This window comes from Hibiscus syriacus, unplaced genomic scaffold, assembly GCF_006381635.1.
Source record: "Hibiscus syriacus cultivar Baekdansim isolate YM2019G1 unplaced genomic scaffold, ASM638163v2 tig00003292_pilon, whole genome shotgun sequence".
In the NCBI taxonomy this organism is placed as follows: Eukaryota; Viridiplantae; Streptophyta; class Magnoliopsida; order Malvales; family Malvaceae; genus Hibiscus; species Hibiscus syriacus.
In genome coordinates this window covers 15,938-43,480 of record NW_024061968.1, presented here as the reverse complement: position 1 = coordinate 43,480, position 27,543 = coordinate 15,938, and the positions used below count along the sequence as shown (strand labels likewise).

General features: G+C 34.9%; 4 protein-coding genes across 6 annotated transcripts; 1 reads left to right on the top strand and 3 right to left on the bottom strand.

Moving 5' to 3' along the window:
- Positions 1–111: 111 nt before the first annotated feature.
- Positions 112–9,297, bottom strand: LOC120175819 (TBC1 domain family member 15-like). Of its 3 annotated transcripts, none has more exons than XM_039182385.1 (12): positions 4,707–4,965; positions 3,833–3,928; positions 3,109–3,212; positions 2,871–3,010; positions 2,683–2,781; positions 2,460–2,582; positions 2,062–2,150; positions 1,782–1,887; positions 1,377–1,474; positions 811–1,068; positions 499–582; positions 112–226 (listed from the first exon to the last, which is right to left on the bottom strand). In XM_039182385.1, the coding sequence occupies exons 1-12, from the start codon at positions 4,794–4,796 to the stop codon at positions 212–214; spliced, it is 1,302 nt and encodes a 433-aa protein (XP_039038316.1). In that variant the 5' UTR covers positions 4,797–4,965; the 3' UTR covers positions 112–211. The 3 variants fall into 3 exon arrangements, with proteins under 3 accessions (XP_039038316.1, XP_039038308.1, XP_039038322.1); XM_039182377.1 differs by lacking the exon at positions 4,707–4,965 and adding an exon at positions 9,056–9,295 and having other exon boundaries at positions 113–226; XM_039182391.1 differs by lacking the exons at positions 112–226; positions 4,707–4,965 and adding exons at positions 251–266; positions 9,056–9,297.
- Positions 9,298–14,628: 5,331 nt separating this feature from the next.
- LOC120175769 (VIN3-like protein 2) lies at positions 14,629–22,296 on the top strand. Its single transcript, XM_039182337.1, has 6 exons — positions 14,629–14,687; positions 14,780–14,954; positions 15,846–16,524; positions 16,666–16,985; positions 17,130–17,578; positions 22,285–22,296. Exons 2-6 carry the CDS (start codon positions 14,936–14,938, stop codon positions 22,294–22,296), a joined length of 1,479 nt encoding a protein of 492 aa, XP_039038268.1. The 5' UTR covers positions 14,629–14,687; positions 14,780–14,935.
- On the bottom strand, positions 18,510–20,126 carry LOC120175800. The gene is made up of 4 exons (XM_039182361.1): positions 19,783–20,126; positions 19,485–19,582; positions 18,859–18,927; positions 18,510–18,736 (listed from the first exon to the last, which is right to left on the bottom strand). The coding sequence occupies exons 1-3, from the start codon at positions 20,057–20,059 to the stop codon at positions 18,874–18,876; spliced, it is 429 nt and encodes a 142-aa protein (XP_039038292.1). The 5' UTR covers positions 20,060–20,126; the 3' UTR covers positions 18,510–18,736; positions 18,859–18,873.
- Positions 22,297–22,347: 51 nt separating the features above from the next.
- Positions 22,348–24,003, bottom strand: LOC120175742 (adagio protein 1-like). Its single transcript, XM_039182306.1, has 3 exons — positions 23,989–24,003; positions 23,832–23,900; positions 22,348–23,430 (listed from the first exon to the last, which is right to left on the bottom strand). The coding sequence occupies exons 1-3, from the start codon at positions 24,001–24,003 to the stop codon at positions 22,348–22,350; spliced, it is 1,167 nt and encodes a 388-aa protein (XP_039038237.1).
- Positions 24,004–27,543: the final 3,540 nt, after the last annotated feature.

Sequence of the window (27,543 nt, the reverse complement as noted above, 5' to 3'; positions counted from 1 at the left end):
TTTGCTTTCAGACAATGTATTTCAGCTATTTTCTTCTGTATTTCACTGAGAAATGAATGATCATAAACACACAAATGTATAAATACAACAAAACAGATACGTATACAGAGATCGGTAACCCCGAACATGGGTTCGTTGCAAAATCATAGCACCGGACCTGAAAAGTATTCCTTGGCCGAGTTCTCGACATCGAACCTAGCATTTCATATTGTTATGTCTTCTTGGCCTGCAGTCACGACATGAAATGAGAGAGTTCATGGAGTTATCTGCAAATCGAAACGACATCGACATTTATGTGCACATCTAGACTCTGCATTTTCTCTACAGTATCTGCGTCCGACATATATTCGGACATGGGAATGAAACTATGATGCGAAAACTTAGAAACGAATGCTACCCATGAATGAATCATTTATCAATGACACTGAGATGTACATGCATTCGAGACTCTCTTGGAACGTATCCGAGGATGGGAGAATGAAACGAACAAGGCGATACCTTTTTTAAATATTTTTTATGAAGTTTCAATGCCCCGATGCAAGCTTTCTTCGCATCCAGATTTCCAGTCATGTCATTTAGAATCTGATACAAAAACCAGACAGAGAAAAGCATCAAGACAATGTAGGGTATGTTTTTTCGTATAAATTTTGACATGTTCGTGTGTTCATCATGCCATTATCGCTCATTTTCCATGGTTTTGGAAGGTCCAACGCATAACGGTGGCAACCGATCCAAGTCGACCGTTGCTTAACCTTATAGACTGATGTACTCGTTAATCTGAGAGTAAAAGCTACAAACAAGTAAACTCACCTTAACTACATCGTCGAGGCCCCGAGCTTCATGCAGTAGCTTTGAGCTCTTATCTTTTAAGACACTTGCAACAAGGAAAACAGATATTGGGAGTGGAGCATCAGAGCTTTTGATTTTCATGTTTTCTCTCTCGTACTTCCCGCACTGACGTGTGGATTTCGGTTTCACTCTGCTAGAGCCTTCAGCCGTAGCAGTCTCTGATCCGGGTTCTTCATACAGAGAGAACAAGTCCGGATCGTATTCGAGAGCCCACATCATCTGCAGAAAGTTTAGGTAACGGTACAAAGCGAGTTATTGAGTAAAATTCTTGGGAAGAATGTCAAAACACAGAAGTACGGATTCTGTAAACACAGGAACTGATTTGTGATGTCGTGGAATCAAAAGAGAGCGCTCAACATGGCACAGCCAAACATTTATGAATTTTTTTTTCAAGAATATAAGTAATTCATAGGACTTTATCTCGATCTTTAGCTTTATTCTCCGGAAACCAGTCGTATTACAGATTAAAAAACTAAGTTCGGTTTCGTAACAATCATTCATTAGCTTTTAAAGAGTGTTGAACGTACCTCCCACAAGTACAATGAATCACAAAATGAGAACTCTCGACGAAACAAAACCATTAGCATCCGGAAAGCAAAGACATAGTTACCTCCACCCAGTGTTTCTGTAAAACGATGTAGGCGAGCAACGTAAGTTATGGTCGTACCAAAATGTTCGAACAGCTATGTTGCTCAAACAGGTGTGAGTGTCGAATATCGATATATGTCTAACATAGGAATGTTCAATCTTTTTTCAGGATTTCCAGGCATTTGGAGAATCCTTAAAAGTATCGTATTCGTATCCTCCAATTCATGTCTGTATATTCATAGGACATTGATACTCGAAGGAAATGAAGAGTCAAAAGAAAAATAGAGCTGAAGAAAGCACAACGTATAAAACTAGAGAACAAAAGAAAAGAATCCATTTCATACCAAAATGGTGATGAAGTTTCGGATCAATAACTTGAGTTACAGCGGCTAAATAACCGAGTTGTGTCTCGACCCCTACAGAATTCTCGGTGCATCTGAAATTTCCTCGCTTTAAGATTTAAAATAGGAACATTAATCATAAGAAACTCGTAACAAAGCCGAACGAAAGAAAATGGCATATAAAAAATCACGAGTCGTGATCCTAATAGACCTAGTGCACATGAAAAGATAAGCATCATGCTGCCATGGTTTTTGCGATAAACTAAAACAAAAGTAAACGTACCAATCTGCGCATCAGACGCTCAAAGCACCAAAACGCATCAGCTTCGTCTTCAAGAAGTATAATCATTGGAGAGCAAAGATCACTCATTCCTGCTTAACATTATAATGGAATTCAACTTTCGGAAATAATATTTGATTACAATGTAGATATAAAGACCTACTAACCGAAGTTACACGAACTTGGGTGTGAGTCTCAAATAAAGGTCAAATTTTCAAAAAATATCTACATATTTGGCGGATCCTAGGAGGGTCATATACCCATACCTGTGTACAGATATGCATCACACACGACACTATCAAAAAATGAAAAGCTTGAGCAACGTTGTCTCGAGCTACGATCGAGTAAGGAAACCAACAAATAGAAAGTATAATCATTGTTTTAGAAAAGAAATTACTCGCCTTGACCATAGCCAACATCCGTATCTATCCAGGCATAAACGGAGAGAATATCCCAAAGTTTCGACAAATTCTCTTGTTTCTCGTAGAATACTAAAGTCCTGTCGGTGCGAATAACATCAAGACCTGGCAGAAACATAAACATGAGAAAACTCGGTCACGACCAAGAGAAGAAAGCAACAAATGAAAGCAAGGCAAGCATTTGAAGTCTAAAGCAAAAAACAACCTATTTGATGTAATGTAAGCAACCACTGGATTACTTTCTTATCAAAAGGACCACGAGGAAGTAGCGTGTTCACCATGTCAGCATTATTAGCATCCGTACCTGAATAAACGATCACGTATTAAAGCCTGGCTTATTTCACTTCCAGCGACTACTATTTGAAAAAAAAAGGTACAGTGCCAGTAACTTGCCTGGGCTCGTCTCTGAAAGCACTAAAGGATCTTGAATGGATTGACCATCATCAGTGATGACAGGTGCTGTGATATATTTCCCACTTCCAATAACGGGAAAGATTTCCCGACATTCGTTCTTCCATCTTGCATATTGCACCCTAAGGAGTTGAAGTGAGAAAACAACACTCAGCATAATCCCCTGATGACGAAAGAAGCCCCAACAGAAAACTGATACAAGATGGGAACAATGGATTACCTTCGATGCTTCCGTATTTGATCCCTTTCATCAAATGTGCTCTCAGGATCGTAACAGCCAAGCAGAAACTCCCAAACTTCTCCTCTAATTGATGGATGGATCCCCTATGTTTGCAAACAAAAGAAAAATAACGGCAATGGATAAGAGGCAAAAACAAATAAGCTTAGCTATGTGCATGTACACATAAACATATCCGAACACAATTTAATAATATGCATATGTTCTATGTGAGGTTTGGAAATAATACACACATTTTTTTTGCAACAATACACAAAAGACATACATCATGCTTCCAAGCATGATTGATACATAAGTTACACAGGACACATATTATCGTATCTGTTTCTGTTATTTTCCATTGATGGATAGACTATGCTTGCTCATTTACAAGCCCAATTGTAGCGGGACCGGTAATTACGATACTTATATCCAGACCATTTCTCACCAATTTTTTAAAATCAAGCGGCAAAAATCTACATTTGAATTCGTATTTTGATTACTAGAACATTTCTATTCATTGACTGCATCCAAGACCTGCTGAAACACTAAATTGCAGGTGGAAACAATGCTAGTCGAAAGGCGAAACCAAATCCTTGACGTAGCTTTTGAGCCAGACTTTTATGGCCATGATTTGGAATGAATTACTTTGGAAATTTAAATATACAAGCAAATGAAATTTACTTCCAAGAACAATCAATCTTTTAGAACACAAATATGCACTTACCCCATGTTGGATTCTACGTAGAGTTTTTCCGATATCCAGATGTCCATCCGGAGAAAATGCAGCTTGCCATTTTCTAGCACTTAGAGTTTTACCAGGCTGCACAAGCAAATAAACAAGAAAAGCATCTTTATCGAATCAAAGCACAGTTTCCTTTTTACAATTACTGCAGAACTCAACTTCATTTACAACATCAACATATATGTATATATATATATATATAAACGTTCTTACAAAACAGAAGCAGAAATTTTAGCTATGAAACGAATACACATTGTATAACGTCTTAAATATAAACATTCAATATAAATAATGTCTTAAACATAAACTTATAATTTCATTCACATTTATATACTATCAACTTTTCCAAGTCCGTTAGTCAAAATTACTCCTTCCTTAATAGCCATAGCAATTCGGCATGAACACCGGTATCAATCAATATACTTTTGTCCATTATCAATGCAAGTCAATTTTCCATTTTCATCTCTAATTATTACTCGTTTCAGTTCAAACAAACCATATGTTCAACGAAAGTCGGATCGAAGCAGAGAAAGGGTGGACCAAACTTCTTCTCAATGTCATCCACTCGAGATGAATGCGGGATACACACATGTCCGAAACGAGTACTCTCGATTTATTTTCTAAGTTCTTCCATATATTCGGAGGATCGATCGAGGCCATGCCTAAAACACTTGACAACACAATTTTACACACGTAGCAATTCAAGATCAGATCCAAATGAGAACTACTCTAACAGAATAAATTCAGCTAAGCAAGAATTCAATCGAATTAGAACCAATAATAAAGCAAAAGGAAAGCTATATTTTCTTTATATAAAAAAAATCCAACTTTTCAATCAAGAACAAGAAAAGCAAACCTTGATTTTAAATCTTGTTCTAGGAACATCAGTGCATTCAGGCCGGGCTTTATAATAAGAATCAGCAGCTTCTCCAGGGGCTCCCCACATTACCAAGAAAACTAAACAAAATCAAAGGGGGAAAATGGGTTTTTCTTTTCTATTTTGCTGAAGCACTACCCAGAAATTAAAATCAATGGGAGTGAAGGAGAAGGTTCAGAAAACGGAGGGTCCAGCCAAGTCAAGTTCTTCAAAGAACCAAAAAAATTATATTAAAAATCCTATATTTTCTTGGGGAATTTACCCTTCTTTTCTTGAAAATTAATTTCTGGGGGTTCATCATGGGATTGTTTGGTGTGCGGTGGCGGTCGTGGTGGCGCTGGCGGCCATGATCAACTCCACATACAAATAGGACACTAAACGCCGTTTTATGCGCTTATTTTATTGGTTTTCCCCTCTTATTTCTCTGTCTTTTGTCTAAAATTTTTAACTACCACTTTGCTTTTTTATGCACTAAAACTATATTTTAAAAAGTAATTATAAAATTAATATAATGATATTATTAAATTATTAGTGCTTAAATCAATATAAACTTGAATAATTAATTTTTTATTAATTTAAAGTTATTAAAATAATAATATATGTTCTAAAGACTTTCAATCATTAGACAATAGAATATTTAAATATTTTGCAATCGTTAGTGCTCGAATCTTGATCTCTAAAGATAACAATCATTAATTTAATTACTGAAATAACTTGATTCGTGTAATGGTTAATTTTTTTAAGTGTAATTAAATTTATTTTCTTTTATATTTAAGTTCTAAAATATAATAGTAGAAGTATATGGGAATCATATTTATAATTTATCAAAATTTATCATTCTCACCAAATAATCAATAGTTATAAATAAACAATTTTAAAAAAAAGTATAATTTTCACTATAGGATAAAATATTTTTCAATCTTTAAATTTAATAATTTTTATTAAATTAATTTTAAATATTATTAGCTGGCACTAATCTCTAAATTTTTATAATTTTTAATTATTCTCGTAATATGACATTTTAAAAATATATAGTGTGACTTAATGTCGAAATATCACATCATTAAAAAGAATAAAAGTTGTTAAATTAATCAATAATAAGTGATTATGGGATTTGTTATTCTTCCAAGAACTATCTTTAAATTATCAATTTAGCTTATATGTTATGTCATCCGTCACATCATTGACCACATCATCACATCAGTACACCGTAATAGTTAACGACGAAAACCGTTGGTTAAAAAACTACATTGGGTTTAGTTTTTAAGTTAGAGGGTCACATTGAGAGAAAATATAATACGAGCGATATATTTTTTTTTTCTAGAAGTACAGGGACATAATGCAATTTTGCCTAAATTTGGAAGATATTTGTTTTGAATTAATGTATCATATGAAAATTTTGAAAGTCAACGCGTATGACCATTTCTCCTTGGTACCAAGCTAATGGGCATTGACCATAGACCAATGAAGAGTAAGGTCAAATTCCATTAAGGACATACATCGTTTAAATAAAGGAAAATAACTCCTTTTTTTACTTTTTTAAATAAAAAATTTATGTAAAATACATTTATAACAATAATTTGAAAAAAAATATTGATCCTAAAACTATTTTAATTGATGTTAAATCAAATTATAAATTCATTATATTCTAGGGTAAATTACGCGTTTAATATATAAACTATCATTTTTAATCTGTTTTAGTACTTAAATTTTTAATTTTTTAAAAAAATATACCTATTGTTTAATTTTTGTTTCATTTTAGTATCATTGTTTAAAATTTACAGTTAAATTCTGAATTTTTTAAAAAAGTTTAGGTGCTACAATGATTCAAATTTGATAGTTTAGGTACTAAATGCGTTAAGTTTATAACATTGTGGTACTAAAACGAAACAAAAACTAAACGTTATGTATGGTTTTGAAAATGCATAATGCAATAAAATAACTTAATGTTTGACAGTAGTGTCAAATATATCCGTAACAATTTTTTGACAAATTCGTCCACTCAACGTTTAATTTTGGATTAAAAAATCACCCTCGGTGGATGGAAACCGTCAGTCAACTGACGGTCAATGTCTGATGCTGACCAAGCATGTACACATGGACGTGAATGCCGACGTGGCGTGTCCATGCCAGAGCTCATCGTGACGTGGCATTGCCACGTCAGAATTTTTGAGAATAAAATAAATAATGGTACAATGTATCTTCTTCCATGCAAAGGTTCAATGCACTGTATGCACCAATAGTGCATGAAAGTTACATTTGAGGCAATGATCTTTTCAATAATTCAGTCTGATTCATAACCATTGAACAATAGTGCTCCAATAGAAGCTGTCAATTCTGAGGTTGAAATGGTTGTAGGCGAGGTTGAGACGTCGGAGTCCATGCAGGCGAAAAAGGCCATCGAGAGTGCCATTGATATCGTTGTAGCTCAGGTCAAGCCGTCGAAGGCTGTGGAGGCGAAAGAGGCTGTCGTTTGCACTTGCCAATAGAGGACCGGTAATGCAACTGTGACTAAGATCGATGCCGATTACATGGCCGGTGAGGCTGTCGCATTCGACTCCATCCCATGAACAACAACCAGTGCTTCTGTTCCAAGACTCTGTCTTGGGGTAAAGATTATAGTAATCATCCCCACAGAAATCACTTAGAGAAACGTCGTCTTTAAATCGGAGCAAAGCGGCTCTCTGGTCCGGGAGACATAAATGAGAGGATGGATGGGGAACAGAGGAAGACAAACTCCATGAAAGATGCAACAAGATGAGGAGGCTCTGTCTGGGAAGTAAGAAGCCCCTTTGACATCTCTTCATCTGCAAAGAATTATCGGTGTGAAAACACAGCCCTATCCCGATTTGAATATATTAATATTTTAAAATAATACATTTATAATTATTTATTATAATTTAAATAGTAAAAATAATATATTTTTCTTAAACCTGACTTGATTTAAATATAGATATAAAAGAATAAATTAATAATTTATACTGAGTTGGATCGAGTCATTTTAGTGTGCTTCTATTTTTATTGTTCTGACCTTCATTTTATTATAAGATAAATATTAGTTAATATAAACATGAGAAATTGATCTTGGAGTAATGGTTGAGGCTGTTGCCTATCATCCAAGAGGCCCAAGTTTGATTCTCCTTCATAATATTATTTCAATTTATTTTTTCTTTTATTAAATGATGTCACGTCTCATTATCTTACTGAAGAAATAAATATTTAAATTAAATATAAATTAAATTAATAAAAATCCTTCAATAATATCGTGATATGTGTCCTTATATGATTGGAGGATTAAATATATTGAATTAATTTAAAATTATAATCAATTTGATAGATTATGTAAATAATAAGAACCAAATATAAATTATATAAATTTTATTAACTGTCATGTCATCAATTCTGTTAACTGTTAATAATTAGTTGTCTGATTAAAATATATTTAAATAGTTAAATGATCTGATTGACAAGAATTCAAAAAGAGAAAATAACCTCATTGACCAAAAATGCTTTATAATATACGATTTTAACTAATTTTTTTTGGATTTTCCAAAATGACCAACTAAATCGTAATGCGATCGATAATTCGCAACGCGATCTCCGGTATCGCAAATCAGTTTCCAGATTCGCAACGCGAACTTCGACTATCGCAATGCGAACTTGGACTATCGCAATGAGAATATGTAAATCGCAATGCGATAGTCGACTATGAAACGAATACACATTGTATAACGTCTTAAATATAAACATTCAATATAAATAATGTCTTAAACATAAACTTATAATTTCATTCACATTTATATACTATCAACTTTTCCAAGTCCGTTAGTCAAAATTACTCCTTCCTTAATAGCCATAGCAATTCGGCATGAACACCGGTATCAATCAATATACTTTTGTCCATTATCAATGCAAGTCAATTTTCCATTTTCATCTCTAATTATTACTCGTTTCAGTTCAAACAAACCATATGTTCAATGAAAGTCGGATCGAAGCAGAGAAAGGGTGGACCAAACTTCTTCTCAATGTCATCCACTCGAGATGAATGCGGGATACACACATGTCCGAAACGAGTACTCTCGATTTATTTTCTAAGTTCTTCCATATATTCGGAGGATCGATCGAGGCCATTGCCTAAAACACTTGACAACACAATTTTTACACACGTAGCAATTCAAGATCAGATCCAAATGAGAACTACTCTAACAGAATAAATTCAGCTAAGCAAGAATTCAATCGAATTATAACCAATAATAAAGCAAAAGGAAAGCTATATCTTCTTTAAAAAAAAAGATCCAACTTTTCAATCAAGAACAAGAAAAGAAAACCTTGATCTTAAATCTGGTTCTAGGAACATCAGTGCATTCAGGCCGGGCTTTATAATAAGAATCAGCAGCTTCTCCAGGGGCTCCCCACATTACCAAGAAAACTAAACAAAATCAAAGGGGGAAAATGGGTTTTTCTTTTCTATTTTGCTGAAGCACTACCCAGAAATTAAAATCAATGGGAGTGAAGGAGAAGGTTCAGAAAACGGAGGGTCCAGCCAAGTCAAGTTCTTCAAAGAACCAAAAAAATTATATTAAAAATCCTATATTTTCTTGGGGAATTTACCCTTCTTTTCTTGAAAATTAATTTCTGGGGGCTCATCATGGGATTGTTTGGTGTGCGGTGGCGGTCGTGGTGGCGCAGGCGGCCATGATCAACTCCACATACAAATAGGACACTAAACGCCGTTTTATGCGCTTATTTTATTGGTCTTCCCCTCTTATTTCTGTCTTTTGTCTAAAATTTTTAACTACCATTTTGCTTTTTTATGCACTAAAACTATATTTTAAAAAGTAATTATAAAATTAATATAATGATATTATTAAATTATTAGTGCTTAAATCAATATAAACTTGAATAATTAACTTTTTTATTAATTTAAAGTTATTAAAATAATAATATATGTTCTAAAGACTTTCAATCATTTGATAATAGAATATTTAAATATTCTGCAATCGTTAGTGCTCGAATCTTGACCTCTAAGGATAACAATCATTAATTTAATTACTGAAATAACTTGATTCGTGTAATGGTTAATTTTTTTAAGTGTAATTAAATTTATTTTCTTTTATATTTAAGTTCTAAAATATAATAGTAGAAGTATATGGGAATCATATTTATAATTTATCAAAATTTATCATTCTCACCAAATAATCAATAGTTATAAATAAACAATTTAAACAAAAAGTATAATTTTCACTATAGGATAAAATATTTTTCAATCTTTTAAATTTAATAATTTTTATTAAATTAATTTTAAATATTATTAGCTGGCACTAATCTCTAAATTTTTATAATTTTTAATTATTCTCGTAATATGACATTTTAAAAATATATAGTGTGACTTAATGTCGAAATATCACATCATTAAAAAGAATAAAAGTTGTTAAATTAATCAATAATAAGTGATTATGGGATTTGTTATTCTTCGTAGAACTATGTTTAAATTATCAATTTAACTTATATGTTATGTCATCCGTCACATCATCGACCACCGTTGATCATCACATCAATACACCGTAATGGTTAACGACGAAAACTGTTGGTTAAAAACCTATATTGGGTTTAGTTTCTAAGTTAGAATGTCACATTGAGAGAAAATATAATACGAGCGATATATTATTTTTTTCTAGAAGTACAGGGACATAATGCAATTTTGCCTAAATTTGGAAGATATTTGTTTTGAATTAATGTATCATATGAAAATTTTGAAAGTCAACGCGTATGACCATTTCTCCTTGGTACCAAGCTAATGAACATTGACCAAAGACCAATGAAGAGTAAGGTCAAATTCCATTAAGGAGCTGTTTAGATGGGGAAAAGTATAATTTTTCATTATAGGATAAAATATTTGTTAATCTTTAAATTTAATAATTTTTATTAATTTAATTTTAAATTTTATTAGTTGTCATTAATCTTTAAATTTTATAATTTTTTATTATTATTCTCGTAATATAACATTTTAAAAATATATTGTGACTTAATGTCGAAATATCACATATTTAAAAAGAAAAAAAATTGTTAAATTAATCAATAATAAGTAATTATGGGATTTGTTATTCTCCCTAGAGCTATGTTTGAGTTATTAATTTATCACATCTATTATGTCATCTGTCACGTCATCAATCACTGCGGACTACCACGTCAGTATCGTATATTGTCACATCAGTATAGTGAATTGTCACGTCAACGTTGTAACGGTCAACGACGAAAAACGTTGGATCAAAGAGTTATATTGAACTTATTTTCTGAGTTGGAGGCGCACATTAAGAGAAAATATAATACGAGCACGTTAATTTTCTAAAAGTATAAGGCATCTAATGCATTTTTGCCTAAATTTGGAAGATATTTAATTTGAATTAATGTATCATGTGAAAACTTTGAAAGTCAACGCGTATGGTGAGAAGGCGCTGACCATTTCTCCTTGGTACCAAGCTAATGGGCATTGACCATAGACCAATGAAGAGTAAGGTCAAATTCCATTAAGGACATACATCGTTTAAATAAAGGAAAATAACTCCTTTTTTTTTACTTTTTTAATAGGATAAAATATAAAAAAAAATTGATTTAAAATACATTTATAACAATAATTTGAAAAAAAATATTGATCCTAAAACTATTTTAATTGATGTTAAATCAAATTATAAATTCATTATATTCTAGGGTAAATTACGCGTTTAATATATAAACTATCATTTTTAATCTGTTTTAGTACTTAAATTTTTAATTTTTTTTAAATATATCTATTGTTTAATTTTTGTTTCATTTTAGTATCACTGTTCAAAATTTACGGTTAAATTCTGAATTTTTAAAAAAAAATTAGGTGCTACAATGATTCAAAATTGATAGTTTAGGTACTAAACACGTTAAGTTTATAACATTGTGGTACTAAAACGAAACAAAAACTAAACGTTATGTATGGTTTTGAAAATGCATAATGCAATAAAATAACCTAATGTTTGACAGTAGTGTCAAATATATCCGTATCACTTTTTTGACAAATTCGTCCACTCAACGTTTAATTTTAGATAAAAAAAAATCACCCTCGGTGGATGGAAACCGTCAATCAACTGACGGTCAATGTCTGATGCTGACCAAGCATGTACACATGGACGTGAATGCCGACGTGGCGTGTCCATGCCATAGCTCATCGTGACGTGGCATTGCCACGTCAGAATTTTTGAGAATAAAATAAATAATGGTACAATGTATCTTCTTCCATGCAAAGGTTCAATGCACTGTATGCACCAATAGTGCATGAAAGTTACATTTGAGGCAATGATCTTTTCAATAATTCAGTCTGATTCATAACCATTGAACAATAGTGCTCCAATAGAAGCTGTCAATTCTGAGGTTGAAATGGTTGTAGGCGAGGTTGAGACGTCGGAGTCCATGCAGGCGAAAAAGGCCATCGAGAGTGCCATTGATATCGTTGTAGCTCAGGTCAAGCCGTCGAATGCTGTGGAGGCGAAAGAGGCTGTCGTTTGCACTTGCCAATAGAGGACCGGTAATGCAACTGTGACTAAGATCGATGCCGATTACATGGCCGGTGAGGCTGTCGCATTCGACTCCATCCCATGAACAACAACCAGTGCTTCTGTTCCAAGACTCTGTCTTGGGGTAAAGATTATAGTAATCATCCCCACAGAAATCACTTAGAGAAACGTCGTCTTTAAATCGGAGCAAAGCGGCTCTCTGGTCCGGGAGACATAAATGAGAGGATGGATGGGGAACAGAGGAAGACAAACTCCATGAAAGATGCAACAAGATGAGGAGGCTCTGTCTGGGAAGTAAGAAGCCCCTTTGACATCTCTTCATCTGCAAAGAATTATCGGTGTGAAAACACAGCCCTATCCCGATTTGAATATATTAATATTTTAAAATAATACATTTATAATTATTTATTATAATTTAAATAGTAAAAATAATATATTTTTCTTAAACCTGACTTGATTTAAATATAGATATAAAAGAATAAATTAATAATTTATACTGAGTTGGATCGAGTCATTTTAGTGTGCTTCTATTTTTATTGTTCTGACCTTCATTTTATTATAAGATAAATATTAGTTAATATAAACATGAGAAATTGATCTTGGAGTAATGGTTGAGGCTGTTGCCTATCATCCAAGAGGCCCAAGTTTGATTCTCCTTCATAATATTATTTCAATTTATTTTTTCTTTTATTAAATGATGTCACGTCTCATTATCTTACTGAAGAAATAAATATTTAAATTAAATATAAATTAAATTAATAAAAATCCTTCAATAATATCGTGATATGTGTCCTTATATGATTGGAGAATTAAATATATTGAATTAATTTAAAATTATAATCAATTTGATAGATTATGTAAGTAATAAGAACCAAATGTAAATTATATAAATTTTATTAACTGTCATGTCATCAATTCCGTTAACTGTTAATAATTAGTTGTCTGATTAAATATATTTAAATAGTTAAATGATCTGATTGACAAGAATTCAAAAAGAGAAAATAACCTCATTGACCAAAAATGCTTTATAATATACGATTTTAACTAATTTTTTTTGGATTTGCCAAAATGACCAACTAAATCGTAATGCGATCGATAATTCGCAACGCGATCTCCGGTATCGCAAATTAGTTTTCATATTCGCAACGCGAACTTCGACTATCGCAACGCGAACTTGGACTATCGCAATGCGAACTTGCGAACTTGGACTATCGCAATGCGAATATGTAAATCGCAATGCGATAGTCGACTACCGCAATGCGAATATGTAAATCGCAATGCGATAGTCAAAGTTCGCGTTGCGATAGTCGAAGTTTGCATTGCGATAGTCGACTATCGCATTGCGATAGTTGAAGTTCGCGTTGCGATTTATTCCAAATTCGTTGCGATAGTCCAAAATCGCAATGATTGGGTGGTATTGCATTTGTTTCTTAAGAATTTTCTCTAAAAAGATAGTATTCGCGCGGACGTGTCGAAGACACGTATTACTACAACCACGACCACGACCCGAGATGATACGAGACGAGACGGACGGCGACTGCGGCGGCGCGCGAGAGTCCCCCTTGTTCTCTATCACTCAACAAGGAAGTGGGAAAGCCAAACCTTAAATACTATTCCCAATAGTGTTTCCAATACTATGTGGGATTGAGCATTACCAACACTTGTTTCTAATACAATGTGATTATTCAGGAAACAATTAACAATCATACACCTTAAAACAACTAAATCAACAACCAATTGCATTAGTATTATACGATTAAATATGTCATAATTAAAAGTCAATCTACAATCAATCGCGATTATTGTAATTTTAAGCAAAACATTCAAAAATAATATCACTATTTAAGGCTTAATCTCACATAGTATTAGGAACAAGTGTTAGTAATGCTCAATCCCACATAGTATTGGAAATACTATTGAAAATGGTATTTAATGCTTGGCTTTCCCACTTCCTTGTTGAGTGATAAAGAATAAGGGGGACTCTCGCGCGCCGCCGCCGCCGCCGTTCGTCTCGTCTCGGGTCGTGGTCAAAGTTCGCATTGCGAATCTGGAAACTGATTTGCGATACCGGAGATCGCGTTGCGAATTATCGATCGCATTACGATTTAGTTGATCATTTTGACAAATCTAAAAAAATTTGATTAAAATCATATATTAGAAGGTATTTTTAATCACGAGATTATTTTCTCATTCAAAAATAACGATCGAAGTGGAAAGGGTTATAGTCTCTATTCGTTTATTACTCCAAAATAAATAGTATCTGTTTCCATTTATTTATTGCTTTCATTTTTGCAGAAATATTATTAATAAGCAGAAAGGAGCAGATAAAAAAGGCTTTTTTAATCACACAACCAACCCCAACGTCTTCCTCTCATGGATTCTCTCCCTCTGGCTGCTGATTTTCATCCCTCTTTTCTTGGTAGAAATTCATTGTTTTACTGCTAGTTTTTGTTTTGATTGTAGTGATTTTCTTTAATTAAAAGTTTCTCCTTTTTCTTTTTGTTTTTCCAGGCTTCAAAAAGTTGGGGTTTTGATGATAATGTGGGTTTAGTCCTATTGCCATGGATTCATCTTTTGATGGTACCTTTCCCCCCTTCTCTGTTTGGGTTTTACGAGTGATACATAATCTGGGTTTCAGTGATCGTTTGTTGGTCAGCTGTTATTGCCATGGATTCCTCTTTTGAAGGTATTTTCTTCTTCTCTTTCTTGGGTTTTCTTAGTGATATGTGTTTTTGGATTGAATATTGTGTTTTGCTTTTTTGGTTTTTAGTTTATCGAAGATTTTGGATCTTTTGCATGCTGGGTTTGTCTGCACACAGGGATAGATCGAGGGGCGAACCATCGAAAAATTTTAAATTCTCATATAATTTAAATATTTTTTTACTTTATATTAATAATTTGTATTCGAACTCTAAAATTTTATAAGATCGTCGACATAAAATTCTATGTCTGTCTCTTTCTGCTCACCAGAAAAGATTTTCACTCCAAACCATAGTACTAAATTGCGGTTGCGATGCGGTTGTTACATTGCATTGCGGCCGCAATTTAATACTATGCTCTAGACATAGTTTTCAGCTGAACCATGTTCTTGGTGGATATCTGGGATCCTCTTGTCTTTTGATCTTCTTCATCATTCTAATTTATGAATTTCTTGCAAGTTCACTGTGGTGAACTGGTGGATGAATCTGACCGTTATTTGCTTTCATCGTGGATGATGATGCAAGTCGTGCCATTTCTTTACATGTTATTAATGCATTATATAGATGTATCATGTGTCACTCGGACTCCGGTGTGTCTGTACAGGGTAGGACTATGTGCCCTGCACCGATTATCTTCGATTATTTTCGTTAATTCTCCCGTGTATTTGGACGATCCTAGGAGTGTCTTTGACCCCATACCCTTCCCCGTGTATGCATGTATGTATAAATATGAAAGATCGTAGGTTTTCAAATGTAAAATGGCATTGTGTTTATCCCTTACTTGTACTAGCTATGATTTGTTTTTATGTCCACTTGTGATGTAAACATCCATGGAGTTCGGTGTAGTTTGGTTAATTTTATGCTTCCTTTTGCTTTAGGTGTTGCACTCGATCCGTCAAAATGTGGTAAATTGAGCATGGATGAAAAGAGAGAGCTCGTAAATGAGTTATCGAAGAGGACAGGTAGAGCCTCTGCAATGCTACAATCGTGGAGCCGTCAGGAGATTTTACAGGTCCTTTGTGCCGAGATGGGGAAGGAAACGAAATATACTGGTTTGACTAAGCTGAAAATGATCGAAAACCTTTTGAAAATTGTAGCTGAAAAGAATTCAGGGGTTCAAGAAGGTGTAACAGATCCCGAATCGCATTCGTACCCAACAGGTGGTCAGAGAACAGCCAAAAGGCAGAGGAAAGCTGATTATCCTTCCCGACTGCCCATTCCTGTGAATGATCCCGGTATTGGTAATGGTGGCAATGACAAGATCAATGCTGTTTATTGCAAAAACTCGGCTTGCAAAGCTACATTGAGACAAGATGATGCATTTTGCAAAAGGTGTTCCTGCTGCATCTGTTACAAGTTCGATGACAACAAGGATCCTAGTCTATGGTTAATTTGCAGCTCGGAACCTCCTTTCCCAGGAAATTCTTGTGGCATGTCATGTCATCTCGAGTGCGCATTAAAACACGAAAAGTCCGGCATTGGAAAAGATAAACGGCATGCTGTTCCTGATGGGAGCTATTATTGTGTAGCGTGCGGGAAAGTAAATGATTTACTCGGGTAAATACTCCATGTTCTCTCTTTCTCACCCATAAAAAGGAACTATGTATATATGTATTATCGACTACTAGTGTATATATACTTGAGTGTTTACTATTAATGTCGATATAGTCTGATGGATGAGTTCGTTTATTCATTTAGGTGCTGGAGAAAACAAATGATGGCTGCAAAAGATACGAGGAGGGTGGACATTCTTTGTTATCGTGTCTCTTTAGGTCAGAAACTTCTAAATAGCACTGAAAAATACCGTAAGCTTTCAGAGATTGTTGATGAAGCCGTTAAGAAGCTTGAAGCTGAGGTCAGTCCGTTACCTGGTTTGCCGGTGAAGATAGGTAGGGGTATCGTCAACAGGCTATCTTCAGGACCCGAAGTTCAGAAACTCTGTTCTTCTGCAGTGGAATTTATGGACAAAATGCTTTTCGATACTATATCACATTCTTCACCAAATCATTCAGTACCAGGTAATGTCTAGTTTGTAACACGGTTGAATGCGTTTCTGTAATCTCGGAGATGTGTATCTTTCTTTAATTTCGAATTGTCGAAGTAATTTTCGATTGGATTTCGTTTTATTGATTTATGTATACTATCATCTCATCCTTTTTCAGCAAGTTCATGTTCGATTTCTCCAGCAATTGTACGCTTTGAAGAAGTAAGTCCAACTTCCGTTACTGTGATTGTGGATTCTGAAGAACCTTTACGGAGCAGTATTATCGCTTACCGTTTATGGCATCGGAAGGCGTGCGACCAGGATTACCCTGGTGAATCAACTTGTACCATGTTTGTTCCGAACACAAGGTTTGTTGTCACGGGGTTGACTCCGGCTACGGAATATCTTGTCAAACTTGTGTCGTTTAATGGTACGAGAGAGTTCGGTCCATGGGAAGTTCTGCTTTCGACAAGCTGTTGTGGGAATGAAGTCCCAAGCTGCTCAATGGTGGAAAGAAGTCAAAGCCCAGCAACCAATTGTAGCAGCCTTTCGAATCCGTCTTCAGTGGAGGATGAAACTAATAACATTACTCCGTACATCGATCAAAATGATGACCGGGCAGACACTGTCAACTGCACTGTCCTTGGTGAAGATAGAATTCCAGCGGAAGCAGTTCCGATGTTGAGTGAGGAACGCATGACGGAGATAGATAGTCCTATTCTTGATGTTGATCCACTAAATGTTGATAAAAAGCACACATCGGATGACCAGATTACTGAGGAGACAAGCACCGATAATGACTCCGATGCCCCAGATGAGACTGGTACGAACCGTTTACCGTCTGTCGGTTGCTCAGAAGGTGGATTGCCCATTACTCCCTGCAGGATGGAAATAATTAAAACTGGACAAGGAAGAAGTGGGAGATCAAAATCCAGTAAGAAGGACGTTGAGAATGTGACCAGGAAAGGAGACGGTCCTCAAGACGGATTTCGAGCATTACGTGAAGGTGATCAGATGGTTAGAATGTAAGGGACACATCGAGAAGAACTTCAGGCTTTTGCATGAAACTTTGGCATTGACATGAATACGGATCATTTACCAAGGTTGATGTCAACAATGGTTCTTTAGACCCATAGCGTTCTTCATTAAGATTCTCAAAGTCTCACAATGGTTTTTTACATTTCACCATTTGCTGCTTTTGTGATTGTTATGATAATGTAAGAATCCCAGAATTCTCTTACCCTTTCAAAGTTGTTCCAATGTTGTTTCCATTTCGTAAATATACATACGTTATATATATTCGAATTCGGGTCCCGGCTATTTCGGTCAAACTCCACCGGATGAATGCGTGCGATACTCCTCTGGTATGTGTGATGTCTAAATGTGTCCCTGTTCTCCCCTTCGTTTGCATTCCTGGTCATCTTAAGAGAACCCGGTTTTCTCGGTCTGAAAAACATGAAATAAGATTATCGTCGCGATTATCGTACCCATATATACTGAAATACATGAATGAGAAACTTGGGCAGCAAAATAATGCTTTTAATAAAATAACCACACAAAAGTGTCTTCCACAGTTTACAGCAATCCCAATGCCTGGAGATTGAATTTAGTAAGAGATTACGCAACCCCAACCCTAATACGCAAAAACAAGCTCAGTTGGCTACTTTAGCAGAAGCAAGAGAATCACACACAACTCGATCCGATCCCGAGAAGTCAACTAAGTTCCCTACACGAATCCTAATGTCTTTCCGCTGCATCAACCATCCTCACTCGGTGCAAGGTCCGCAGACACAGGAAACCCCCCGACAAATTAAAATTCGAAACATGTGCATTACAAATACAAATAAGCTTGAGATAACGTTAGAAACAGAAAACGACAGGGACGTCGGATTTGTTTTTTAGTTACCGGAACAAGAAGTATGCTACACACTTTGTATTTTGCTTGATATATCTTTTACATTCACACCTTCCTTCTCCTGCAATAGAAAGGATTCTAAATGTTAAACGACCGAAGCATCGTGTAGGTGCGACGGAAACAACGAGGAGTAAACTCAACATGGTGAAAACAATAACATGAACAGCTTTTCACATCAAAACATCGGTTTCGTTCGTGGCGCATCTCCTATATATAACTAGAAGCAATGTGCTACAATAGACTCAATCACCTATAGACATTAAACCAATCGAGTAAAATCATATAGTAATTCGAGTAGTACTTCGAAACCATGTTACTTCGGTTCGGGTAATAGTGTCGGATAGGATACGAGTCCGAGCATGTCGAATGCTAAGTGTTTGTTAGTATTATAATGCAAGCAACATCATTGTTTATAAACAAAAGAAGCAATTGCTTATAAGCTACTTTCACAAGTAACTTCAGCAGTACTTTGATTTCACCAAACGTCGCTTAAAAGTTATGAACTGGAGCTTGAAACTTAAATTTTCCCGAGAAAATGCATCTTCAAAAGTATTTAAACAAAAATTTTCCCGAGAAAATGAATCAAAATCATCAAAAGATTAATGTATAAACAGTTACCAATCCCTTGCTCTCATAATAATCGTCCAATGCCCATTGATACTTAGATTGATTTAAACCGAACCAACGAGCTAAACGATCATCCAAGCTTGAATGAGCTGCAAAAAGAGAGAGAAAACAGTGATTCTTTTCTTCATTGTTCAACAAAATGAATCAAATATGAACATAATTGAGCAGTTTCTTAAGCTTCAATAAACAAACCCATTTCGTTTCAGTTCCAAACATTAATTATTTTCATCATTAAAACCCAGAGAATTCTTTCTAATTAAGAGAGAGAGAGACTAAAAAGTAGGTATACCGTTTTGGAGTTTAAATGCAGCGTTTTTGAAGAAACCCTGAAAGGATCCATCGGAATATGATTCAGAAGCAAGAAGAGACTTGTCAAACTGCTGGGGCGGCGGTTGGACGGGAGGAGGAGTGGGAGTAGAAGACGGCGGCGCCGCAGCCTTGGAGGGGGATCGGAAAACAGGTGGTTCGGTAGGAGAAGGGGTGGAAGGACGGGTGATGAAGACGGTGTAAGGGCCGATCTTTCCGATCGACGGCGCCGGGATCGACGGATCTCTTTTGATCGGCATTTTGAAGAAGATAGGAAAGAGTGGAAGTGTCTGAAAGTAAAGCTGAGAAGAAGAAGAGTGTCACTGTCACGAAACCCAAGTGGGGAAGGAGAGGTGATGTATAACCGACCTTTACTTTTTCTCCTATTTTATTTCATTATATTTTAAATTTTTTTTATTTACTCATTGAATTTAATACATTAATATTTTTTTAATTACTCAACCGTTAAATATTTAATGACGTTCAAATAAACTGTTATATAGATACAAAACGAAATCATTTTAGTAAAAATATTATTTTTTTAAAATAATATTATTTTTAATACTGTTAATTATTTAACGGTAAAGTGACTAAAACAGGAGATATGACCAAAAAACCCAATACATTAAGTTTAATGAGAAATTTAAAATTTTTTAAAGTTTAATGAGAAAAATAGGAGAGAGAATAAAGTTCAGTGATGAAATTTGTAATTTACTCTTTCATTTATTGTACTTTTTACTATTTATGATATCTCGTTTAATTCTTAATTTAGTCCTTCCATTTTCTAATAATGAAAAAGATAGCTATCGATTAATTCGGGCCAGTAAAGATCGAAATATCCAATCTTTAAATATTGACAAAATCAGTCGATTAGCGAATCAAAGAAAAAAATTCAAATAGCGATCGTCGAAGTTTTTTTTTAAGTAGAGATATTTTTATAATGTGTCGGAGAAAATGATCGTACGATACGATATCTTCTACATATATGGAGATTAAAAGACGTTACATCATCTAAATGTCTCTCAAAAAAATATCATGTCATCATATCGTTTTCAAAAGAATGTTATGTTATCCGACCGTCTTCTTTAATGACCGTTAAAAGATCCCTACTTAAGAAATAAAAAAAAATTCATCACAATACACTTTAAAAAAAACACTGCCTTAACTATACAAGTCCGTTACATGTTGAATAATAAAAGTACAATTTTGATTAAATAAAAACTCTTTTTCCCCTTTATTTTTATAATTAAAAAGACAGTAAAAGTTTTTTAATTATATCTTTTTTATGCCAAAGATAATGAACCAATCAAATTGGAGAACAAAGCTAGAGACGAGATGAGACAGGTTGTGAACTACTTAAGATCAATTCGGTCAAATCTCGATAAATACTTGATTTGAATAGAATCAACTCGAGTTCTTAACGAGCCGAAATGAGCTACTTGGTACTCGTTTTGAAAAGTTCAAAAGCAACTCGAAAATATAATATATTAAGATTTTATTATTTAAAAATATATTATTAATAATATTAACATTTATGTGTTAATCTTTTAAAAAATGCAATATAAAAGTTTTATATATTTAAAGTTTAGGTTCGAGTTTAAATTTGATGCTTAAATCGAGTTAAGTTTTAGATTTTTTTTTTCATTTTGAGCTTTTAAGAGCTTCAATTCATGGTTTCGAGTTCGACTCGAGTTTGAAAATTTTAAGCTCGTAAATTTTCGAGCTAAGTCAAACTCTATTTTAGAGTTTTCGAGTCAAACCGAACTCAGTAATACTCGAATTCGACTCGGTTCGTTTACCGCCCTAATTGAGATAGCTTAAAATTCCCGGTTAAAAAATAAAAGTTTCACAAAAAAAAGATTAAAGCAACGGGTTAGGCAAAACTCATGATATATTGTTGTGAAAAAAACAATTCACGTGATAATGTTGTCCAATAAATAATTGTTCAAATGGTGTGAATTATATAGTGCATGGATTGGTCGCCATGCAAGCCAGACGAGATCATAGGTCGCCATACACTCGGTGCGACCTTGTAGGTCGCCATGCAAGCGGCTCGAACTCCTCTGTGATTCTGCTGAAATCACGACAAAGGTGGCTCTGCCTCCCTCACCCCTGTCTCCCTCATGCATGCAACAATGAAATCACGACAAAAGTGTTCTATACGAGCTGTGACGAGAGGATGAAGCTTTGCTACGAGCTGTGGTGAGAGGATGAAGCTTTGCATGCGCCATGCACGTCGGAAGAGGTCGCCTGCATGTAGTGGGGAGCAGGCGAGCATATAGCGGGGAGGAGGGCGTAGGACAAGGTCGTCCACCGTGCATGGCGACCTACCATGTCGCCTGGCGTGCATGGCGACCTACAAGGTCGCCCGGAGGACATGGCGACCTATGCTGGGAAGCTGCCACACCGTAGGTCGCCCGGAAGACATGACGACCTACGGCCAACACTGTGCAATTCGCCCTATTTGAACAATTAATCTTTGGAGTACGTTATATAGTGAAATAAAAAATTCGAGAACATTATCTCCAGAGTTTTGCCCAACGGGTTACTACAAACATGGTTCCTCCTCACTTAAATCCATTGTGAACACATCACTAGAACGAAACCGGAGAGGACCGCTCTTAGCAAGACCTCCGAACATCAATATTTTCCGACCACCATATACCGACAGTGTGTGGCCCAGACGAGAAGGTGGGGTCCATGCTACCGGTATCTCTCTCCAGACAGGTTTTTCCATTGAAAGATCAAGCAGGAAAGTGTCACTAAGAAGTACTCCCGAGTCTGCACAACCACCGGAAACTATGAGCTTGGTTCCATCGAGAGTGCAGGAACTGTGCCATGATCTAGGAAGTGGAGGAGCCAATCCCGAGATGTCTCGCCAGGTCGGAGGCCTTGCATCCAAATCGAGAACGAAAACATCGTTGAGCAGACCCTGCCTTCCACAGCCACCGAATAACACCAGATGAGACCCATTCACACAAGAAAGCGTATGACCCCAACGACCAGGTGGAGGAGAGCTCACCTGGACATGTTGCCACTCCGGGTTGTTGGAATTTAGATCCAATACAAAGGTGTCATTCATTGGTTGCATATTTACTCCTTCACCACCAACAAGTACGACTCGATTCCCGACAGCACAAGCGCTGAAGTTGCACCTTGAAGGCTCAGTCCCCCCAACAGTAAGCTTTCTCCATGCAGCTGCCTCAAGAGTTGTCAATTCCCTTGCCAGCCTACCCCACCCAAGTCTCTTTGCACCAGGAACAGTCTCTAAAAGACGTGTAGTTTCGCAACCCCATGCATTTTGACAGACCATCCGCCAAAGGTCCTCGTTTTTTGTCAGGTCGTTTAGTCGCCAACAGACGGAACCGACAGAAGCAATGTCTCTCGGAGTCAGTAATGAAAGTATATTGAGAGACAATACCTCATCACTCAATTGCAGTATCCCACAAAACCCACGGCAGACATTTCGGTCCCCAACTACTACAGGCTGAAAAGCAGAAAAACCAGAGCAAGAACGGTCCGATGGCTTCCTAGATTGCTTTATTGAAGATCCAGGCACTGGACCCAGATCAATGTCGTCTACCAAGGAGTCTACCAAAGGATGTCGTCTTTTTGCAAACGGCCCTCTATACTGTAAGCAGGAACAATAAACAAAAAAGTTCACAATGATCCATTTTAAAAACTCAATCAGAAACATTGAACATTTAAATTTTGGGTAAACTATGCATTTAGTACCTAAATTATTAGTTTTGATCCGTTTTAGTACCTAAACTTTCAAAAAAAATTAAAATCGTACCTAACGTTTAGTTTTTGTTTCATTTTAGTACCCACCATTAAAAACATAACCCATTTAGTACCTAAACTATCAGTTTTTATCCGTTTTAGCACCTAAACTTTGAATTCTTTGTGAGATCACATGGATGTAATCAATTTTCTTTCAGTTTTCCCATGCCTTTAGAGGGCGATATCCCCTACCCATATCCCATTATGTAGCAGGAAAATTAACACTTCCTATCTTGAATATTGTTATACCTCCGGAGATACAGTTCCCCGTCCACCTACTAAGATCACCTCCGGAGAGACCCTCTCACAAAGGAAGCCCTTCAGCCAACCAAAAAGACAAGACCTTTGGTAAACCTAAGAAATTTATCAGAACCAAATCTAACGACTGACGATTGCATTTATATACTTTGTTAGTCCACATCTAGATAATGATGATTAGGGATGGCAAACGGGTATAGTTTTGTGGATTCCGCAACGCACCCGCTCCAATTGGGACGAGGATGGGTATAATTTTAGCGGGTAGTGGGCGGGTGTGGATTTAGAGAGTGATACCCGTTACGGGTAGTGGGCGGGTAATGGGTTTAAGACATTACCCACCCGGCATCCGCCCGCCCGCCCACTCACTTTCTATTATATATGTAGGTAGTAGTGAATTTAAATTAAAGCGCTCTCAATTGGAGGAAATAGAGAATGATGATTGTAATATTGGAGTATCAGATGTCACAAGTATTGCTTGAAATTTTAGAATGTTTTGCCAAAGAACAAAAACATTATGTGTTTGTCATTTATGTTTCTAAACTTTAATTATGTCTTTTATTATGGTGTTTTATGTACTTTAAGATCTATATTAACATTTAACTCAAATAATCATTGGATTATTTTATTATGTTTCTTAATGGACATGTTTTTTTTATGTTTGTTGCTTATATATAACTTAAGTTTGCTTTCAGGCGGGTCTAAATGGGTACGTCGCTAGTGGGTAGTGGGTGTGGGGATGGATTTGAGAATGTACCTGCGTGGACGGGTGTGGATTTGAAAATTTGTACCCATCATGGGTGGTGGACGGGTGGTAGATTGAAAAATATTAGGTGAGTATGGGGAGGGTATGCGCACCCGACCCGCCCATTTGCCATCCCTAATGATGATCCCCTAAGTCTAACACCGAAATGCATTCAGAGTCCATATATAGATACCCATGCACCACCAAGACGTAATAAACAAAAAAAGAAGAGAAAAATTCAACAAGGGTTTTCATTATCCACTAAATTCCACAACCTAGAGACCAAAAAAGGGGAAATTTGATAGTGTAGAGTAGTGGGAAAAAACATTTCCCCTTATAAGGCATCCACCATTTTATTTTTTAATATAAGATCCGTCCATTAACAGCCTAAAACTTGTGATACATCGTAGGACTCAAAAATATTTCCCCTTATAAAAATATTTTAGGGATCTCACTAAAAAAGTAATAGAGAGCCTTCACATCTTTTTTGACGGACGGGGAGGACGCCGAAAACATTATCCGATTTCAGTTTTTCCATGTGTATTCCACCAAAAAATTGAAGTGGTATGGTGTTTATGACGTCCTCCCCTCGAAAAAAAATGAACAGCATGTTATTTGTCTCTGATGTGCTCATGTTGATGGTAATAGTAATATTAATAAATAAGCCAAAGTTGACTCCTAAGCTCCATGGCTCAATGACGGTAGAAAGGTCGATAAAATAGGCATAATGTAAAAAATAGCCCCTAATATTTATCAAAATTATCGTTTTGGTCTACATTATTTTTTTAGAACATTTTAACTCTCAACGTTTCACTTTAAGGCAAAAAACTACATCTATAGATGAAAACTATTAAATATTACATAATTAATGCTCCAAAATAGGAACATTTTTAACCAAAAATGAAACGTTGAGGGCTAAAATATAAAAAAAAGACAAAAGTGATTATTCTATCAAATGTTAAGGACCTTTTTGCCCAAAAATAAAACGTTGGAAGCCAAAATGCTCCAAAAAATAAAATTTGAGGCAAAATGAACACTTTAGTAAACGTTTGGGGCTACTTTTGACATCATGCCTAATCTTAAGTACTACTCAAAAATAGATCAAGGATGATCAGTGTTATCGATTTCTTAAAAAATTTAAATTATAATATATTTTAGATTTTTTAATATTTTTATTAATAAATTTTTTTCGTCTTTATAAAATTTTATAAAGTCATTATCATAAAAAAGTTCATATATAAAATTAAAGCAAAAGAAATTATACGATATCAAAAAAATTAAATATAATTCATATATTATATATTAGAAATATATTTAATTTAAATTATTTTTAGCAGCATGGTCTCTCCCATAATAAACGTAGTTCTCTCATTGATTTCACTTGTATAAATATCTAATTTTAATATCAGTATATAAAATAATTAATTCTCTTTTTAACCCAAATAATTATTTTAAGAAATAAAATAAAATAAAAGTTTGATAGAGGTAGAAGAAGACTTTGCAGCAAATTAAATAAAGGGTAAAGTATACAAATGAAACTCGATTATAGGGTATTATTTTATTAAGTCTCTCGACTATTAAAAGTTACAAAATGGCTACTCGACTATTTATTATGTTCCAAACTAGTCATTTTCCATTAAAAAATTAATAGTGTTCTGAGTTGAACTTTAACCTGCTGACTGTGAAATGATAAAACTTGATCTTAGAATCACAAAGACAATTATATCTCGGTCATCATGTTTATGTCCAACTTAGACGACCGCCAATATTTTAACGAAAATGACGAGTTTGGAACATAGTAAATAGTCAGGTGATCATTTTGTAACTTTTAATAATCGAGGGACATAACAACGTAATATTTTATAATCAGGGACCATTTATGTATTTTACCCTTAAATAAATTAAGATATATTAATGTATACTAAACTTCACATCCAATTATATCAGCAACATGAAGTCAACCTATTGGTTCTATCATTATCATCAATAAGTATATAAAATATAATAATAATAATAATAATAATAATAATAATAATTAATAATAATAATAATAATAAATCCCTTCATATTTTGACTTTGCTTCCTTAAAAAATTATAAGAAAAAAGAAATATTCTCAATTTCCAATTAAGCAGCAGCCAGTGTGAGTGCAAGCTCACAACCCACGCCTGGCAAAATAATAAATGTTAATTATTGACATTTTTCTAGGGCAAAAATGATTTCACATTTGAGAGGAATAACAAATACATCATTATTTCACAATTTATTTTGTAAGAATATAGTACGAATCAAACTATTTTAGTGATTAAAAATGTAGTTGTTATATCAATATGCATTGGTTCAAGTGGTAACCAGCTCGATAACGCTTAAGTAAAGTCTCAGGTTCGAGTCTTTGTGTATGCAGAAAATCTCCACTGGGAGACTTACCCACCAAAACCAGGTATACGACCCGGGTTGATCCAGATTAGTCAGAGTGAAGCCTTGGAACTGAAGGACAATAAAAAAGGTAGTTATTATCCTTAAAGGTTACAAGTTCGGGGAAGTCGTCTGTAGAGGTGTTTGAACATTTTATGTCAAATAACTTAGAGTCTTTCGAACATGTATTATCTTGTAACCAACCTAAAATAATCAAAAAAAAAAATTGTAAGAACAATAACATTATACAAATTTGTTAAAATTTACTACGGTCATGTGTAGGGATGAGCATGGGACCTGAAACCGACGGGTTCCGACTCGACCCGATCCGATCGAATTTTTTAAGATTCGATCGGTTTTTTTTAATTTGGGTTCAGGTTGGGTCCAGCCGAGTTTTTTAAAGGTGATTTTCGGGTCAGGTGGGATTCAGTTTAAGGTGAAAATACCCGACCCGACCCGAAAAAGAAATAATTTTAACTTATATATTTAGGAATAATTATAATAATACACTTCTATATATTATTTTTTTTAAAATTAAATCACTGTTT

Excerpts from the sequence above, each read along its gene's own strand:
- LOC120175819 (XM_039182377.1), bottom strand. The coding sequence starts at position 9,145 with ATGTGGGGAGCCCCTGGAGAAGCTGCTGATTCTTATTATAAAGCCCGG. Across the intron at positions 2,583-2,682 it reads GCTTACATTACATCAAATAG|GTCTTGATGTTATTCGCACC; the intron begins GTTGTTTTTTGC and ends TGTTTCTGCCAG. Across the intron at positions 1,888-2,061 it reads AGCGTCTGATGCGCAGATTG|CGAGGAAATTTCAGATGCAC; the intron begins GTACGTTTACTT and ends TAAATCTTAAAG.
- LOC120175769 (XM_039182337.1), top strand. Across the intron at positions 16,525-16,665 it reads AAAGTAAATGATTTACTCGG|GTGCTGGAGAAAACAAATGA; the intron begins GTAAATACTCCA and ends TTATTCATTTAG. Across the intron at positions 16,986-17,129 it reads ACCAAATCATTCAGTACCAG|CAAGTTCATGTTCGATTTCT; the intron begins GTAATGTCTAGT and ends ATCCTTTTTCAG.
- LOC120175800 (XM_039182361.1), bottom strand. The coding sequence starts at position 20,059 with ATGCCGATCAAAAGAGATCCGTCGATCCCGGCGCCGTCGATCGGAAAG. Across the intron at positions 19,583-19,782 it reads TGCATTTAAACTCCAAAACG|CTCATTCAAGCTTGGATGAT; the intron begins GTATACCTACTT and ends CTCTTTTTGCAG. Across the intron at positions 18,928-19,484 it reads ATTATGAGAGCAAGGGATTG|GAGAAGGAAGGTGTGAATGT; the intron begins GTAACTGTTTAT and ends TTTCTATTGCAG.
- LOC120175742 (XM_039182306.1), bottom strand. Across the intron at positions 23,431-23,831 it reads GGGGAACTGTATCTCCGGAG|TATAGAGGGCCGTTTGCAAA; the intron begins GTATAACAATAT and ends TCCTGCTTACAG.